Genomic DNA, 15,865 nt, shown 5'->3' with positions numbered 1-15,865 from the left:
TGTTTTAAGCATCTTAACATGCTCCACATCTCACACCAGAAGTTATGCAACATCAGCAGACACCTTAGCACACAGCACTGTAGCGTGTATGACTCAAACTGAATAAAAAAGTAGTTAAAATAGTGTGTTTGTGCAAGCAGCTACTTACCTGTTTGTTGACATCCGTGTGTTCCGGTAGCTAGACCAAACTAGTCAATCCGTCGAGCGTGCACTTACTCCCTCACTGGCGGAGACGGAAACGTATTCCAGCATTTTCGTGTGTATGTTCATAATGTACATGTCCATGTTACAACCTGTCATGAGCCATGAGCCTTACAATAGCCTGTTAAGCCTGTTAAGTGCACACTCGCTGGATACGCTAGTTTGGTCTAGCTACCGGAAGACGCGGATGTCAACAAACAGGTAAGTAGCTCCTTGCACAAACACACTATTTTAACTACTTTTTTATTCATTTTGAGTCATACACGCTACAGTGCTGTGTGCTAAGGTGTCTGCTGATGTTGCATAACTTCTGGTGTGAGATGTGGAGCATGTTAAGATGCTTAAAACACAGCGTGAAGTTCTGACCCCATGCAGTTAGCGTTCAATGCTACATCTCCGTTCACGGAGCTCTGTAATGGCTGGACCAAATTTGTTTTCTTTTGTAGTACAACATGGCTTGAAATAAAAAAAACACGTCTCCACAGAAGTTAAGAGAATCCAGAATGGAATGATTCCGTTCAGGAAGCAGACAACTGAGTCTGAGCAGAAAGTCTGTAATGAGGAGGACACCAACACCATCCTGACGGAACTTTTGAAAGATCAAGAAAAAAAGGAAATTAAAATGATAATTGCCGACATGGAGAACAGGAGCAGCCACTTCAATCTCCACTTCCACGGCTTCCCGGAGAGCTTTGGGACCCTGGAGATAGTTTCCTTGAGAAAATTTTTTACCGGGGATGCTGGATCAAGATACACTTCTCAATCAGACCATGATAAAATGCGTGTCCCATATCAGACCACTAGCAGAGAAGGGCTGTAAGCCAAGATGTTTTATCATCAGATTTCTCAACTACCTACTACCTTATAATCTTTCATGCAGGAACACTCTCGTCATTGATTAAATCATTTATTGTGACAAATGATATACAATTAGGCTTGGCGCTGAAGGCTCCGCTCCAGAAGCTCCCCAGATTTGACAAGCAGCATGCTAAACGGCAGGAATGGAGTCGAAGCAACTAGCTAAATTAGCCATTTGGCTCAGACTAAGCAGGTGGAGGCTGGGGTGGTGGTGGCAAGCTTGCCGGCAGCAGTGATGTGCGTGCAGCAGTGTTGAAGGGAGATCAGTTGATGACGACTTGGGTTTAAACGGACCGCCTAATTTGAAAGAGTGGATGTGGTTGGTCAGTGACTGATGCTGATCTGATCAGCTGGCTGTCAGCTGACTACAGCTGGGGCTTGTGACTTCCGTGTCCTGCATAAATTTGCGCTATGCTTCATTTTGTTGATGAGAGTTACAAGGATGTAAATTTGATAAGGATATATCCGATAAAGATAGCTCAGTCCCACCTGTACAGAGGTGCAGGAGCATCGAGCAGCAGACTTCAGAAGGGTTGGGAATGTTTGGGGATCAGGCACGTGCACACATAAGGCCCAAGGGGTGCTTGAGCCCCTGCCCTTTTTGCCTTGTATTATAAAATGCCCTTTTTGTGTGTTTTTTAATGAATACATAAAATCCTTTTGTGCAAAGGAGTGTCAAAAACGGCGGCATAAAAATGCCACGGTTATCTACCGTACTTATTTCCTCGTAATATGGTGGTGTGTGTGTGTGTGTGTGTGTGTGTGTGTGTGTGTGTGTGTGTGTGTGTTCTCTGTCCGCTGCTCCGCTCTGTCTCTCTCTATTAAAGGTCGCTACTTTCAAATTAAAAGCCCCCCGCTAAGAACCTTGTTCTAAACACCAATGGGGTGCAATGTAAAGCTCTTATTTTGAAGACAAAGAGAGAGAGAGAGAGAAGCCGCTGCCTCATCGAGAAGTGAGTGACAGTGGAGCGACGTGAACCTTTGTGAGTTATAATCCATTAACATAACTTTCTTGTGGGGGCTAACAAGTCGCCTTTCACTTATTCAACGTGCTTAAATATGAGTCATATTTCAGAAGAGTGTCCATTTGTCCTTGTTAAGCTAACTGCTTGTTAGTGAGAGATAATAATCTAATCTGACAGCTGTCTGTGTCGCTGTTTATCTGCCACAAATCTTAAACTTCTTCCAGATATTGAGTTCACTGTGACTTTGCTGTTGTAAACATTGTTGTTCTACTAACATCCACAGTAGCAGTCACAGTAGTCATTTCTTGGTTTTGTTACATGTTTATATGTGTAGCCTGTATTTCTAGTTTGCACTTGCCCTCCAATAAATAGCCTGATAATATACCAGTGTTTGATGGCTTTTTAAGAATTGCAGCTGAATTGCATGTCTTCTAAACCTCAGTATTATTATCATGTGAATAAACTCATGTTGACAATAATTTGTTGACACAAAAGAAATGGCAGTTGCATATCACTCACAGCTACACAGGATACACAGCTAAGTAGTTAGCTTTCTATAAGTACTTTGTTTACTAATTTTAAGTTAATCTACATATTGTGTTATTAAGGCCTGAAAATAATTTTGACGCGCACACATACTGCCCTTTTCTGACTTTGAGCCCCTGCCCCTCTATAATCATGTGCACGTCCCTGTCAGCAGGTAATGTTTTTCTGTGCAAAAAGTGAATAAACACCTAATGCATTTTCCTGATAACTTAGATCTAGACTTGTACCCTGTTTTTCAGTCTAGATGTTGGAACCTCTAAAAAGGTACCCAGGCTACACTTAGACTCAACAATCTGCAATTACCAATAGCAACTCTAAAAGTCCTATTTCAGAGGTAACGATAAAGCCAGTGGAATACAGTGGCAGGTAGAGAATGTTAAGAGGGCATCCTGTACTGTACTATGATCAGCCTTTGTGGACCGCCGCATCCCGACACTCTGCCACAACTCACTTTGTCCGCACATCAGTCTAACCGCCGGCTGGAGCAGCTTGAACCTGACCAGAGACTGTCCCGTCTCATGCCAGCGTCTCATCATCAAACTTCCACAAACAAATCTGTTTGCATCTCTGCCGCACAGGAAACGCGGCTTTGTCCCTTTAAAACACGACTTCCTCCAGTGTCTGCAGCTCCCTATGGAGTCATGAGACGCCCAGGTCACACACATGCTGTCTGCCAGTAGCACACACACAACAGTGCAGGGAGTTCGTCTGATGTACTTGTCCTCAGGTCTCACCGACTAAATCTCAAAGCTGTGGTCTTATTTTCATGAGTAGGGTTAATGCTGCCATCCAGGTTTAAAACACAACCACAAGTCAGAGTGCATACCTCCACTAATGCCCAACAGCTCTGTTAGGATTCTTCCATTTTATTACTTTATTACTAGAGCACCGTGACCCCTACGACCCCCTCTCCTGCACTGATGATCCACTTGACCATAAATTACTGTGCACATAAACATCTGTCTGATTCATGCATCTGTTTTTGAGTCCAAGGCACTGTGACTATCACTGCCAGGCACCAGCACACTGTCGACTAAAAGTATGAAGCCCAAGACACTGTCATTTAATTGCTATGTACCAATGAACTGTATTCTTAAATTGCATTTCACCAATCATCTGCATTATTAAAAGAGTTGTACATATCCTGTTGACAAATGAGATAGGTCGAAAGCGTTAGTCCTTTTTATGAGGGGCTGATACATAGGAGAGAAAAGCCAGGGTATGAGAGAGAACACAGCCACCTTAACTGAGGAGACTAAGGTCAAGAGATAACACTGTTTTGCTCAGAGTCACTGAGGTGAGCTTTACCGAGTCAGCCGAGAAACTTAAACAAGAGCAGATGTGCATGTGAAGATGAGCATGAACAGGCAGACAGGACAGGGGCGTTTTTTCCTCCAACAGGGTGTTGTCTCCAGGGGATCAGGTTTCGTGTTGCCAATGAGCTGGGACCAGCTCGTGCACCCATGATGGGAGGGCTAAGTCTAGACCACAGTTCCTCCCCACCTTTTTTGACCTGTTTGACCACTGAAAGTTATTCACCTTATCTATTTGCTTAACTAATGAGGAATTCTTAATCTTCTGTAACTGAAAAGATAAAATACATTGTACACTGAAATTGTGCATCTTTTTCCGGGCGATTGATTGCAGTTAACAACTTGCTGCCTGTGATTTTTCCAACAGAGAAAGTCCTTGATATCAAGCTTTATTTAATGAAACAATTCTAAATAAATGGTAAACTACATCGTAGTTTGTCGTCTCTCAAACAAACGAACATGCCTGACAAATTTGGTGACCCCAAACGTGATTTGAGAAAAAGGAGGAGACAAGGAGACCATTGGACCGGACCAAGGCGATCCCCGCCGAGACCGGAGCCGGAGGCCAGAGCCGGAGGCCAGACCCCTCGTCACTCACAAGGCGCGCCTTCTCAAAAAAGGTAAGCAGAAACCTGTTGTTAGAAAAAAATGAATTCTGTGTAATTGGCAATATACAAATTGATGTGAGTGAGGAGGAGGTAAGGTTGTCTGAATCTAAAAATATTAATATTCTTTGAAATGTTGAAGTAAATACATCCTACTGAAAGAATTGTATCATTAACGGTTAAAATCACAGGTTGATGACAATTTTGAGGCAAAGCGGATAAGTCCTTGGGTTTGAGTCTCAGAAGCAAAACACATTTCAATTAGGTATTTCCCATCTAAATCAATAGGATTACTGGGGGAAGTACATTTTTTGATGGTTTAAATCCTATGGAAGCCCATTTCCGCCACTTATGAAAAAAAATTATGAGATACTAAGTCATAATTATGAGATACTAAGTCAAAATAATGAGATAGCTAAGTCATTATTATGAGATAGCCTGCTAATCAGGAAACAAAACCGTAGTGGTCTAGTAGTCTAGTCTAAAACGCAAATGGATCTCATCATTGAAGACTACTTCAGACGTGGGTTTGCAAATCGTGAGATTTTAACCTTATTGGAAGAAGTACATGACATTAAGTTAAGCCTTCGGACGTTGGAGAGAAAGCTGCAGAGGAACCAGCTTTGGCGGAGACGCAATAAAACAGATGAAGCTGAGGTGCCGTGAGTGAAAACAGTGGATGCCCACAAAGAGTCAGGATAGACCACGGGACTGAAAACACACACCTTGCAGAGATGCAGAGGTTTCTCTGCAACAGAGAGGATGAGGATGAGAATGGAGCGGAGTGTGTCACTTTAGGTCCAAACACCGGTAATCAGAGAATCGAACACTGTTTTCACTCACAGCATCAATAAAATACCCCGCAATAATTCGGGGATTGCTGTTGGTTTTGAACACCTCGAGCCATATCATCTTTCTAGAGAAGACATCTATGCACCCACTAACACATATGCCGTAAGGCTTCAACTTGTCGTACCCGTCCACATGCCAAACATAATTTGGACCACGGCTGACATAAATGCGCGGTCGCAAACGGTTGTGCGCACGGAGATCGACCCCATTTCTGTCCAGTAGTCTCATTAATTGGCGCACAGTTTCCCTGTCTGTGATGAGTCCGGCCATCCAACATTTCTGGTGCATCCATCGGTATCCGTGCTGTTGGCCAGATGTTTGCAGCTGTTGGGATATGAAGGAGGCCACCTCTGCTTCATCTGTTTTATTGCGTCTCCGCCAAAGCTGGTTCCTCTGCAGCTTTCTCTCCAACGTCCAAAGGCTTAACTTAATGTCATGTACTTCTTCCAATAAGGTTAAAATCTCACGATTTGCAAACCCACGTCTGAAGTAGTCTTCAATGATGAGATCCATTTGCGTTTTAGACTAGACTTAGCGTAGCTACGGTTTCGTTTCCTGATTAGTAGGCTATCTCATAATTGTGACTTAGCTATCTCATAATTATGACTTAGTATCTCATAATTATGACTTAGCTATCTCATAATTATGACTTAGTATCTCATAATTTTGACTAAGTATCTCATAATTATGACTTAGTATCTCATAATTTTGACTTAGCTAAGTCAAAATTATGAGATAGCTAAGTCAAAATTATGAGATACTATCTCATAATTATGACTTAGTATCTCATAATTTTTTTTCATAAGTGGCGGAAATGGGCTTCCATAAAATCCCTTGAGTTTGAGCCTCAAAAAGAGAATCCAATTAGGTATTCCTCACCTGAATCAATAGGATTACAGGGGGAAGTACTCAAGGGTTTAGATACCACGGGTGGAAGTCCTTAAAAAGGTTTGAAATAAAGGCCTGATCTGCGTAAAATGGTACCTTAAAAAAAAAAAAAAAAGTTTACTATTGTGTTGCATTGTTATGCTGTGTTGAATTGCTGAGAACTGTGCTGAATTGCTGTGGCTTGTCTTGGTCGCTGTGTTATGAGAATTGTGGTTGGTTCAAGGTTGTTGAATGTGAGAGTGTGGGAAGAGAAGTAGTCACAACAGTGTCTAGATTCTGAGGACAGTGGTGTCTTGGTGGAGCGAATTGTGGGAAACCCAACGGTAATAACGTACACAGCATCCACAAAAAAGGCTTGTTGCTCCGGTGAACTCCATACATCCCGGCTGGCCACTGAACAGAGAATCTATAGGGTCAGTTGTTTGGGTGTATTCCATATAAACTGACTGGCTGTTGTAGACGAAAGTTTTGTGAAGGGAATAAAGTTTTTGAGTGGAGGAGTGATTGAGGACACGCATGGCGATTGTTGAATACTTTGGAAGGAGCTCTGCCTCCATCTAGTGGGTATAATCTGACATTGCTAAAAGTAAGGTTGAAATTGGATTTTTGAAGGAGTTTTGCCTCCATCTAGTGGTCAAACCCGGACATTGTAAAAGTTTAATTAAAATTGGGTGCTTGTCCCCCTTGTGGACTAAAATAAAATGACACCCATTGGTCACTCTGCCTCCATCAAGTGGGCGCACAATAAAAGTGTAAAGTAAGACAACTGATGTAATCATCCTGTGATCATAAAAGATATTAGTATAAGTACATAGAGTAAATAAATTATAGACAACAAAACATTAAATCACAACAAAGACAAAAGAGGTAAAGAAGCGACTGTGTTTTGGACGGTCTGTGTATCTTTTGGTCATTCGATTTTCCTGTCAGAAACGGGTATTAAAAAACAAAAAACTAGTGGTTATTCGATTTTCGTTTTAAAATTTAAATTGAAATACAAGGCGTTTTTTCTATTTAATTGTCAAAAAGGGTTGAGCGAAATTATAAAAATGATTTGATATTCATTTTCTATTTCATATAACAAAAAATTAAATCACTAGAAATCAGAAATGGAAAAAAGGCCTGTTTTTTCATATTCTGAGACCGGATGTTGTCATTTTCCTCTACACATCTAAGGAGTATACTTGATATCAAACATTTTTGCTGCAGCAATGTGGAGAAATTCAACAATAAAAGTCCCATATTTATACCTGGAGATTGCATATTTGACCATATCTGAGCTACTGTAAGAACACTTGTGTAGAAGTCAGATATATCACCCATAGCTAGGAATTATTGAGCAAAGTGGTTTTACAGTAGCTCAAATACGGTCAAATATGCAATCTCCAGGTAGAAATATGGGACTTTTGTTGTTGAATTTCTCCACATTAGTGCAGTAAAAATGCTTGATATCAAGTACAGTTGTAGTCTTAGATGTGTAGAAGTGAAATATACCATCCATAGCCAGGAATCGTTGAGCAGTGTTTTTACAGTAGCTGAAATATATGAAAATATGCCACTTGGAGGTACAAATGTGGAATTCTATTGTTGAATTTCTCAACATTGGTACAGTGAAAATGCTTGATATCACGTATAGTTGTAGTCTTAGATGTGTGAAAGTCAAATATACCATCAGTAGCTAGGAAATAATGAGCAATGTGTTTTTACAGCACCTAAATATGGTAAAATATGTAATCTGGAGGCATAAATATGGGACTCTTATTTTGGCATTTCTCCACACTGGTGCAGAAGAGATACTTGATATTAAGTGTTTCTTATTCATCATGGCCGCATCAAACACTTTAATGTGACATGTCGTATTTTAAATGTAGGTTCGGATAATAGCTTACTGTTCATAATACCTTTATTATGAAAACCGACAGCAAATACGCTGTTTCTCCGCATTTACCATACTGCTGAGAATACTTGTACACTCGAAATTTAAGTGCGGCTGATTTGACCACGGAGCTTGACGGCCAGCTTGACCGCAGTTGCATGTCCATGTGTCACGGTAGATTACCCCGCCATAGCCTACTGTTTGTTCTGCAGCACCGTCCTGTAAATGACAACATCCGGTCTCAGAATATGAAAAAACGGGCCTTTTTTCCGTTTCTGATTTCTAGTGATTTTATTTTTTGTTAGCCTAGGCTATATGAAATAGAAAATGAATATCAAATCATTTTTATAATTTCGCTCAACTCTTTTTGACCATGAAACAGAAAAACGCCTTGTATTTCAATTTAAATTTTTGTATTTTAAAACGAAAATCGAATAACCACAGGTTTTTTGTGTTTTAATACCCGTTTCTGAAAGAAAAATCGAATGACCAAAAGATACACGGACCTTAAACCAAGGTACGTTTTAACCGTTTGTTTTTTTGGCATAAATGACACATTCAGAAACAGGCCGTTTGTTCGTTTTTCTAATTTTGGGCAAAAAACAGAAATCACCAATTCGGTTCCATTTCTTGTTTTTTGTTCGTACTGACAAAATAAATGTATGTGGCTATACAAGATCTTTAATAGATATTTGACCCTGTGTGTACTTCTCACTGTGTCGAAGAACAAGCTGCTGAAAATAAAGTGGTTCAACACCTCAGTCATCAGTGAGGGCTTCACTGTGCTCTACAGAGGATCGCATTCTGTTTCAGCAGATGCATTTGAACGAGACATTTGAATATAATAATGAAAAAAAAAAAAAATTCAGTCTGCTGTTCCTGTGATTCATTTTACAGTTATCATGAAAATTCTGCTTCTGTTTCTCAGGGTTGTTCTTTTTTTTTTTCTTCTTATAAATGTTGTCCTTTTATTTCACTTTCTCGAATCATATTTAAAGCACTAAATGTGTAAGGGATATAGAACGGCGGTCATTATCGGGAAAATAAGTCCCGACAGGACGAACCGAACCTGATTAGTCCTGAAGGGACTTATTTTCCCGATAATGACCGCCGTTCTATACATTATCCCGCTTATTACACGGCTACTTGCCAACACAATAAAAAAAACTTAATACAGTGTGTTGTTTTACAATTTATTTGTTACCGTTCATAGTGTTTTTCAGCAGAGAAATGGCCTATAGTTCGCCAAACCGACGACAAAGACGTTGAACAAAACATTCTTTAGAACACAGCTGATGAATCATCCGCTGAAATTCAAGTCCTCTATCCAGTCTTTTAAAACTGACTTGGCCCATACCGTGCTCTTTTTTTGGTGTTCAGTTCATTTCGATCCTCTTTTATATTATCAACGTCTCTGTCATCCAAAACTTTGTGCCGTTCCGCTTCTCCCTCTTCGCTGCTTTCCTCTCTTTTTCTTTGTTTGACCGGTGACGACAACTCAGCCTTTAGCCATGACTCGAAATCACCGTATTTTCCAAAAATATTAAAGTTAATGTGAAACTCATCCAAGCCCCCCCCCCCCCCCCCCCCCCCCCAAAAAAAAAAAAAAAATTCAAAATAAAGCATCAATGAATAATATGTAATCTTTATATGCATTACGCTCATTTAACTTAACGACGTTAGAAACACCTTGACACCTTTAATTATGCATGATTATGAGATTAGGTTACAACAGCAAGGCATCCTAAAACAAAGAACTGCAATGTTCATGCCATCTTTATTCAAAACAAAATTGCTAGCTGACATCGTCAACACCTCACCTGAAACTCTGTCTTGAGTCATCATCAGCTGCTCTACCTTCATGCTGCCGTTTTTCCTGTGTGCAGTGATTCATAGTTACTAGCCAGTTACTCACTAGTTTAACCCTTGTAATTGCTAACACTGGTTGAAAGACTAGAGGGGACACAGTTAGCATTACAGAACCCACAGTCAGTTAGCTACTAGCCTTCGTTCACTACACCAACACTGTTCTTTTCTTAACTAATGTTAGACTAGGAGCTTCCTTGTTGTGTCTGTTGCAGTGAGGGGGAGATTATTTTAAGCCATAAAAGGTTGATAGAGAAATCTTAAAAAAACAAATAAAATTATAAACCAAATAATCACAAACTCACTAAGACAAATATATATATATATAGGCTAAGTAAAAAACAAACAGTAAAGGGAGGGAGAAGATCAAACGAACTATGTACATTTTTACAAGATAGAGGAACATCCTAATCTGGACAAAGGGAGAGAGAGAAGATCAAACGTGATCTAGACTCAGCAGTTTAAGGTTATCACCGGTAAAGTACCAGTGGAACCGCGAAAGACTAAGAAGTCAGAGAATTAACAGATCAGAACAGAGTAAACGGCAGCTATCCGGAATCAAATCCACAGAGCGAGCGGCCGCGGCGTCCGCTCCTGCTGCCCCCGCCTGCGCAGCCGCGTGAGAGGGGAGAGACCCCGGTGCTGCTGCAGAGGAGCCGTGGACTGCGATGACTCTTAGCAGCATGTGAATTACAATATAATCTATTTCTCGCCTTTCCCCTGATGATCTAAATAAGTTGCTAAATTTGTCGCTAGTCGCTTTTTAGCAATAAAGTCGCTAAGAGGGTCTGAAAAGTTACTAAATCTAGCGAGAAAGTCGCCAAGTTGGCAACACCGGTTCATGTGCTGAGAACGTGATAACCCTTCAGCCAATCAAATGGCAGCATATATAAACGTGTTGCCTTGCAGGTTACACTGAAGATTGCGATGAGAGGGCACGTCGGAAAACAGTTCTCTACATATGCTTAATTCTACGAATGAGTTTGCAAAAAATATTAGGCTATACTCAATGCATTAGGCCTATGTAAAAAAAAATAATGTATTAAAATATATCAAAATATTAGGGACAACTCTGTCTTTCCCAAACTTTGGTTGCGACTTGTCCCTATCGTCCCTTACGCCCTTGAACTCATCCATACTATATGAGTACCTACGTTGTTTCCGATATGAAGTAGACAGATCAGCTTACGTCGCTTATCGACCGAATACGCTGAGGTGATAAGGGACCGGACTACTTGCGGAGCAAAGATTGCAGAGCGCGGAGTGCTACGAAATACATGAATCAGAGGCAAAAAGGCCACTTTCCTTGACGACGGTCAAATATGCTTAGCAACGGTCAATTAGGCTATACGAAAATAACTGACCGCCCAACGTCTAGAAGGCTCTTTAACCCTCCTATGATGTTCCGGTCAAATCTGACCGATTTACAACTTCATAAGATCCTAAACATTTTATTTTTTTTCTGATTGTCTCGAGGCTTTATGATATCCTCCACACTAGGCATTTGAACATATCAAATTTCTGATCAGCACTTTCAACGAATTTTGAGTCATCTAATCAATTTTGTAACACCCATGGTGTTCCCGGTCAAAATTGACCGGCATATGAAATGAATGGGTAATACTAGATTATGTTCATTCCTTAGATGGAAAACATCCCCATTACACCCACACATCTACATCCACAACCACAAACATCATCCCACCCTCACACACACACACACACACACACACACACACACACACACACATACAGTATATATTCCCCCACGCGTACCACACATTCCAGACTGAAGAATTAGATGTCATTTATGGGAAACTGTCTCTTTCTCGCGCTTATATTCCCACCTGGGAGCCACACACACTCTCCAGACCTAACAATGTATCATACCTGTTCAACGGCCCAATATATACTGATTTACACATTTCAAACTCAACAATTAGGTGTTTGTTATAGGAAACGATCTCTTTCCGATGCTTATGTGCCCATCCCTACACGTGAACCACATCTTCTCATAGATAATCTATATAAAACTTTATTTGTGCCTTTCTGTCATTTGACTCTGTGACCACTATGAGTAGGAAATTTACTGTAATAGAGGCTCTGGACCGATTTTTTGAATCAGATGAAGACGAGATGGAAGTTTAACTGGAGATAGAGGAAGATGTGTCAGTAATGGAAGACAACATCCATCCTGATTTTGATCCTTTATGAGACTGACCAGTCAACAGATGAAGAGGCTCCAGAGGAAGAGGCACATGGAGAAGAGGCACGAGAAGAAGAGGCACCTGAGGTGACATTCCAGTCCAAGGGTGGCAACTTGCTCTGGTATTCTTCCTCCCAGGACAGAGGAGGCAGAGCAAGAGTGGAAAACATTGTAAGGATGACGCCATGGCCAACACGATACGTAATATCTCGTGTGGATGACAACAAGTCCAGCTTCCAACTCTTTTTACCAGAATCCATGGAGGGAATTGTACTGGACATGACAAACCTGGGGGGGAAGTGTGTGTTTGGGGACACATGGAGAGAGTTGGACCAGGTAGACCTCCAAGAGAGTATAAATAAAACAAGTTAGCTACAAATGTGATGCTTATGTTTGCAAGGCACACTCCAACCTGATTGTACAATGCCACTCCTGTGTCCTATTCCAAGGCTGGTGAGCGTTCCTCCAGTTTATGTTTTCAATTTCGAGGACTAGACAATGGGTGGGGGTATTTCACACTGAGAAAAACAGCTATTGATGGATTTACAAAAGAATACGGAAATGTTATCAAAATGCACCCAGAAGAATACATTTTAGGTTGAGACAGAGGCGCACACACACGCACACACACACACACACACACACACACACACACACACAGATGACTATTCATATTGATTTTCTGATGTTCTGAGAATTTGGTCTCCGTTTTGATTATTATTATAATTTTCAGTGTCTATTCTTTGTATATTCACTGCAGTTATGCATGTTCACAACTAGTTGGAAACATTGTTTACAGCATTAAAGGGTGTTAAATAACATTTGGTAAATGATTATGTTCTAATTATGTTTTTTGTGGTAATTTAAGAGCAGTTAAACCTGACCGGTCAAATTTGACCGGGAACACCAAAGTAAGGGGGGAGAAACGAACATAATACAAGGGTTAAAGTGAATGGAGCATTCTACAGTATTAAGAAGAGCCGCGTAATAACAAATGTTATTTTATTATTTTATCATAACAAATCAGAGATTTCCTTGAGCGTCTGTATCCATAAATAAATCAGTCCTTCCTGGTTTTCACAAACAATCCAAACCAGAGGGTTCTGATGGCAGTCAGTCAGTCAGCACCATGTTTCTGGGTCCACTCATCATTTAAAGTTTTAGTTCGGGGCTCGGAGCTTGAAGGGCGTAGCATGGTGGCGGCTGGGACCAAGACATAGCGGTTCGAATGACGGCGGAGCTAAGGGGAGCTCGGCTCCCCTGAAAAGGACCTGAGCTCCCCTGAAAGCCTATACGACATTTAGGGGGAGCTCTAAAACACTGTTCATTTTTGTGTCACATATAAATTTTTATTTTCTGTAGGCCTGCATTAAGGTTCCTGAAATAAATAATAATAGTAATAATGTGTCAATGTTGTGTGTTTATTCGCTCATTACATTACTATTTCCGAACATCTGTCTCCACTAATAAATGCGCCGCTGTCCATGGTAGGCTACTGAAACAGAGCAAACGCACTGACAGCGTCTGACGCTCGCGTTTTGAAGTACCAATTGTTTTAAATGGCCGAACACGCACCAGAAGCGTTATGACGCGGAGATAAAAGCAGGTTATAAACCGTTACAGTCCGGCGGGAAGGATCGGAGCCTCCGCCTCAGCTCCGCCGCTCCTCAGCTGTTGATCCTCGGTGTGACTGCGGCTGCCGATGCCGCTGCCACGGCCGGGCTCGGCTGCGCTCTGACCGACCGGTAGCCGCACCGCAAGTCGGTGTCCGACTCATGGAGCCTGCCATATAAACCTAACAACAGCGATTAATTAACATAGTGTAGAATCATAATTTGGTGTGCTTTATGTGACTTTAACCCAGCTGGAAGAAAATGTAAAAGATGAAATGAGATGGCTGGTCCGCTGTGGCTTTACCGTTGTTCTGAGGAAAGTAGCAGCACGCACCTAACAGTTGCCCTCCTGCCTTCTGTAACTTTATAGGCTATTATACACCCCGACCATTATACATTGTATTATTACATTTGTGGGAAGTTATTACAATAAAGATGTTCACGTCCCCACAAAGAAATCCCTGCAAACGTAATAGTTATTACATGTGTGGGAAATCGCGTGTTACGTTTAGTAGGCAGCGGCTCTTGTGGAAAATGTACATTTGTGGGTTTATTAGGCTACATTAAATGCTGAAGATTTTTATTACGTTTGTGGGTTTATTGACGATGTTAAATGACGATGTCTGTCTCTTAGTACCATACAAAGCCTCCTGTAGGCCTGATGCAGAAAGACAATAAAGCCAAGAAATTATAATAGGGAATGTTGTACCTGCTCTAACAGTCTATGCACACAGCGCAGGTCTTGGCTATAATATCTTAAACGTAAACATTACTCAGTAGGCCTAGTGAGGGAAAATTAGCTTTATTTGTGATTAAAATATGACGATGAGGACCCCAACAATTGGCTTTCCTTTCCTTCTCAAACTATTGCATCTTTAAACAGCCCAATTTTCAAAATGTCGAAATTTCCCCGGACCCTGTTAAAAAAAAAGACTATCTGCGGGCAGTGATGCCGGTATCTGACCACTTTTTTCAGTAATGAGTGTCTAACACGTTAATATTTTTTTGCTTAGATTAATAAATGTATTCTTTGATTTTGAAACAGTAGCCTTATAATGTTGTCATTTTAGCCTCTCTGAGATGTCATTAACAGTATTAACTGTCTGTAGTAGTAGGACAGTAGAATGTTTTTCGCAGTTACCCTGCAATTGATCGCGTTGCTGCACATTTCCATGTATGTGTGTGTGCCATGTTTAGTAGCGGTGCGCACTGGAAAATAGGGCTCCCCTGAAAGTGGTATTCGAACCCTGAGCGGAAACATTAATTGTCTTGCTTGAACTGAGCGCATAGCCAAAAGACTGAACTACTGGGACAAAAACAAAACAACCAACGATATCTATGAATTTAAATCATCAGTAGCAGCCATGAGAAACATTTTACTCTGCAGAAAAGTTGGGAGAAGAAAGATTCACGTATTTATATCCCGGCCACAACACCGTGAAGTTGAGCAAACGAGCCAAAAAACAAACAAACACATTTCTCTCCTGAATGCCGAGAATAAACAGAGGAGCGCACGTACCTGAGAGGAAAAGAGCGAGCACGGTCCCGAGGAGAATCATCTTTGCTGTGTTCGGGACACCTGGGATGAGGTGAGGGGGGCTCAAGTAAGGAGAAGCCTCGGAGGAGCGTGTCGGAGCGAAATACGCACCAGAGAGGCAGCCTGTGAGCGTGTGAGTTTGGATGATTGTGCCAAGTCTCCAGCTCTCACACTGCTGGCCTTGATTGGGGGGCAGTAAGAAATGTTGATTGGCCACCAACTGCCACTGAGTTGAGAGCCATGGGGATGACGTTTTTTTGTAGAGGATTGAGAATGTTGTGTTGTGCTAGGAGATGTCCTCTAGGCGGCAGCTTAGCCAAATGTTGTTTACTCAGTAGTCAGAGTCTATAGAGTGGCGAACACCCGCCCTTCCATTTCTGGTACATGGGACCTCAGACGTTAATTATTATGAACGAGAGTCAATAGAGAGATAAGAAATGGGCTACTTTCTGCTCCCGTTTGAATTGTGCCATTGTAACACTAACATTAAGAGATGTTAGTCTGAGGCAAGGGCGCTGCCAGGGATTTTGGGCCCCATG

At 41.3% G+C, this 15,865-nt stretch overlaps 1 protein-coding gene across 2 annotated transcripts in view; it reads right to left on the bottom strand.

Annotated features, from left to right (window-relative positions):
• The window catches only part of gfra3 (GDNF family receptor alpha 3), a 63,116-nt gene extending 47,639 nt beyond the window's left edge, over positions 1-15,477 (bottom strand). For both annotated transcript variants that reach the window (XM_030395531.1, XM_030395532.1), the window contains exon 1: positions 15,309-15,477. In XM_030395531.1, coding sequence (XP_030251391.1) covers positions 15,309-15,348 — 40 coding nt within the window. In that variant the 5' untranslated portion in view covers positions 15,349-15,477. The remainder of the gene's footprint in view (positions 1-15,308) is intronic.
• Between the last annotated feature and the right edge of the window lie 388 nt (positions 15,478-15,865).

This window comes from Sparus aurata, chromosome 18 (assembly GCF_900880675.1).
Source record: "Sparus aurata chromosome 18, fSpaAur1.1, whole genome shotgun sequence".
In the NCBI taxonomy this organism is placed as follows: Eukaryota; Metazoa; Chordata; class Actinopteri; order Spariformes; family Sparidae; genus Sparus; species Sparus aurata.
This window is presented reverse-complemented; position numbering and strand designations above follow the sequence as displayed.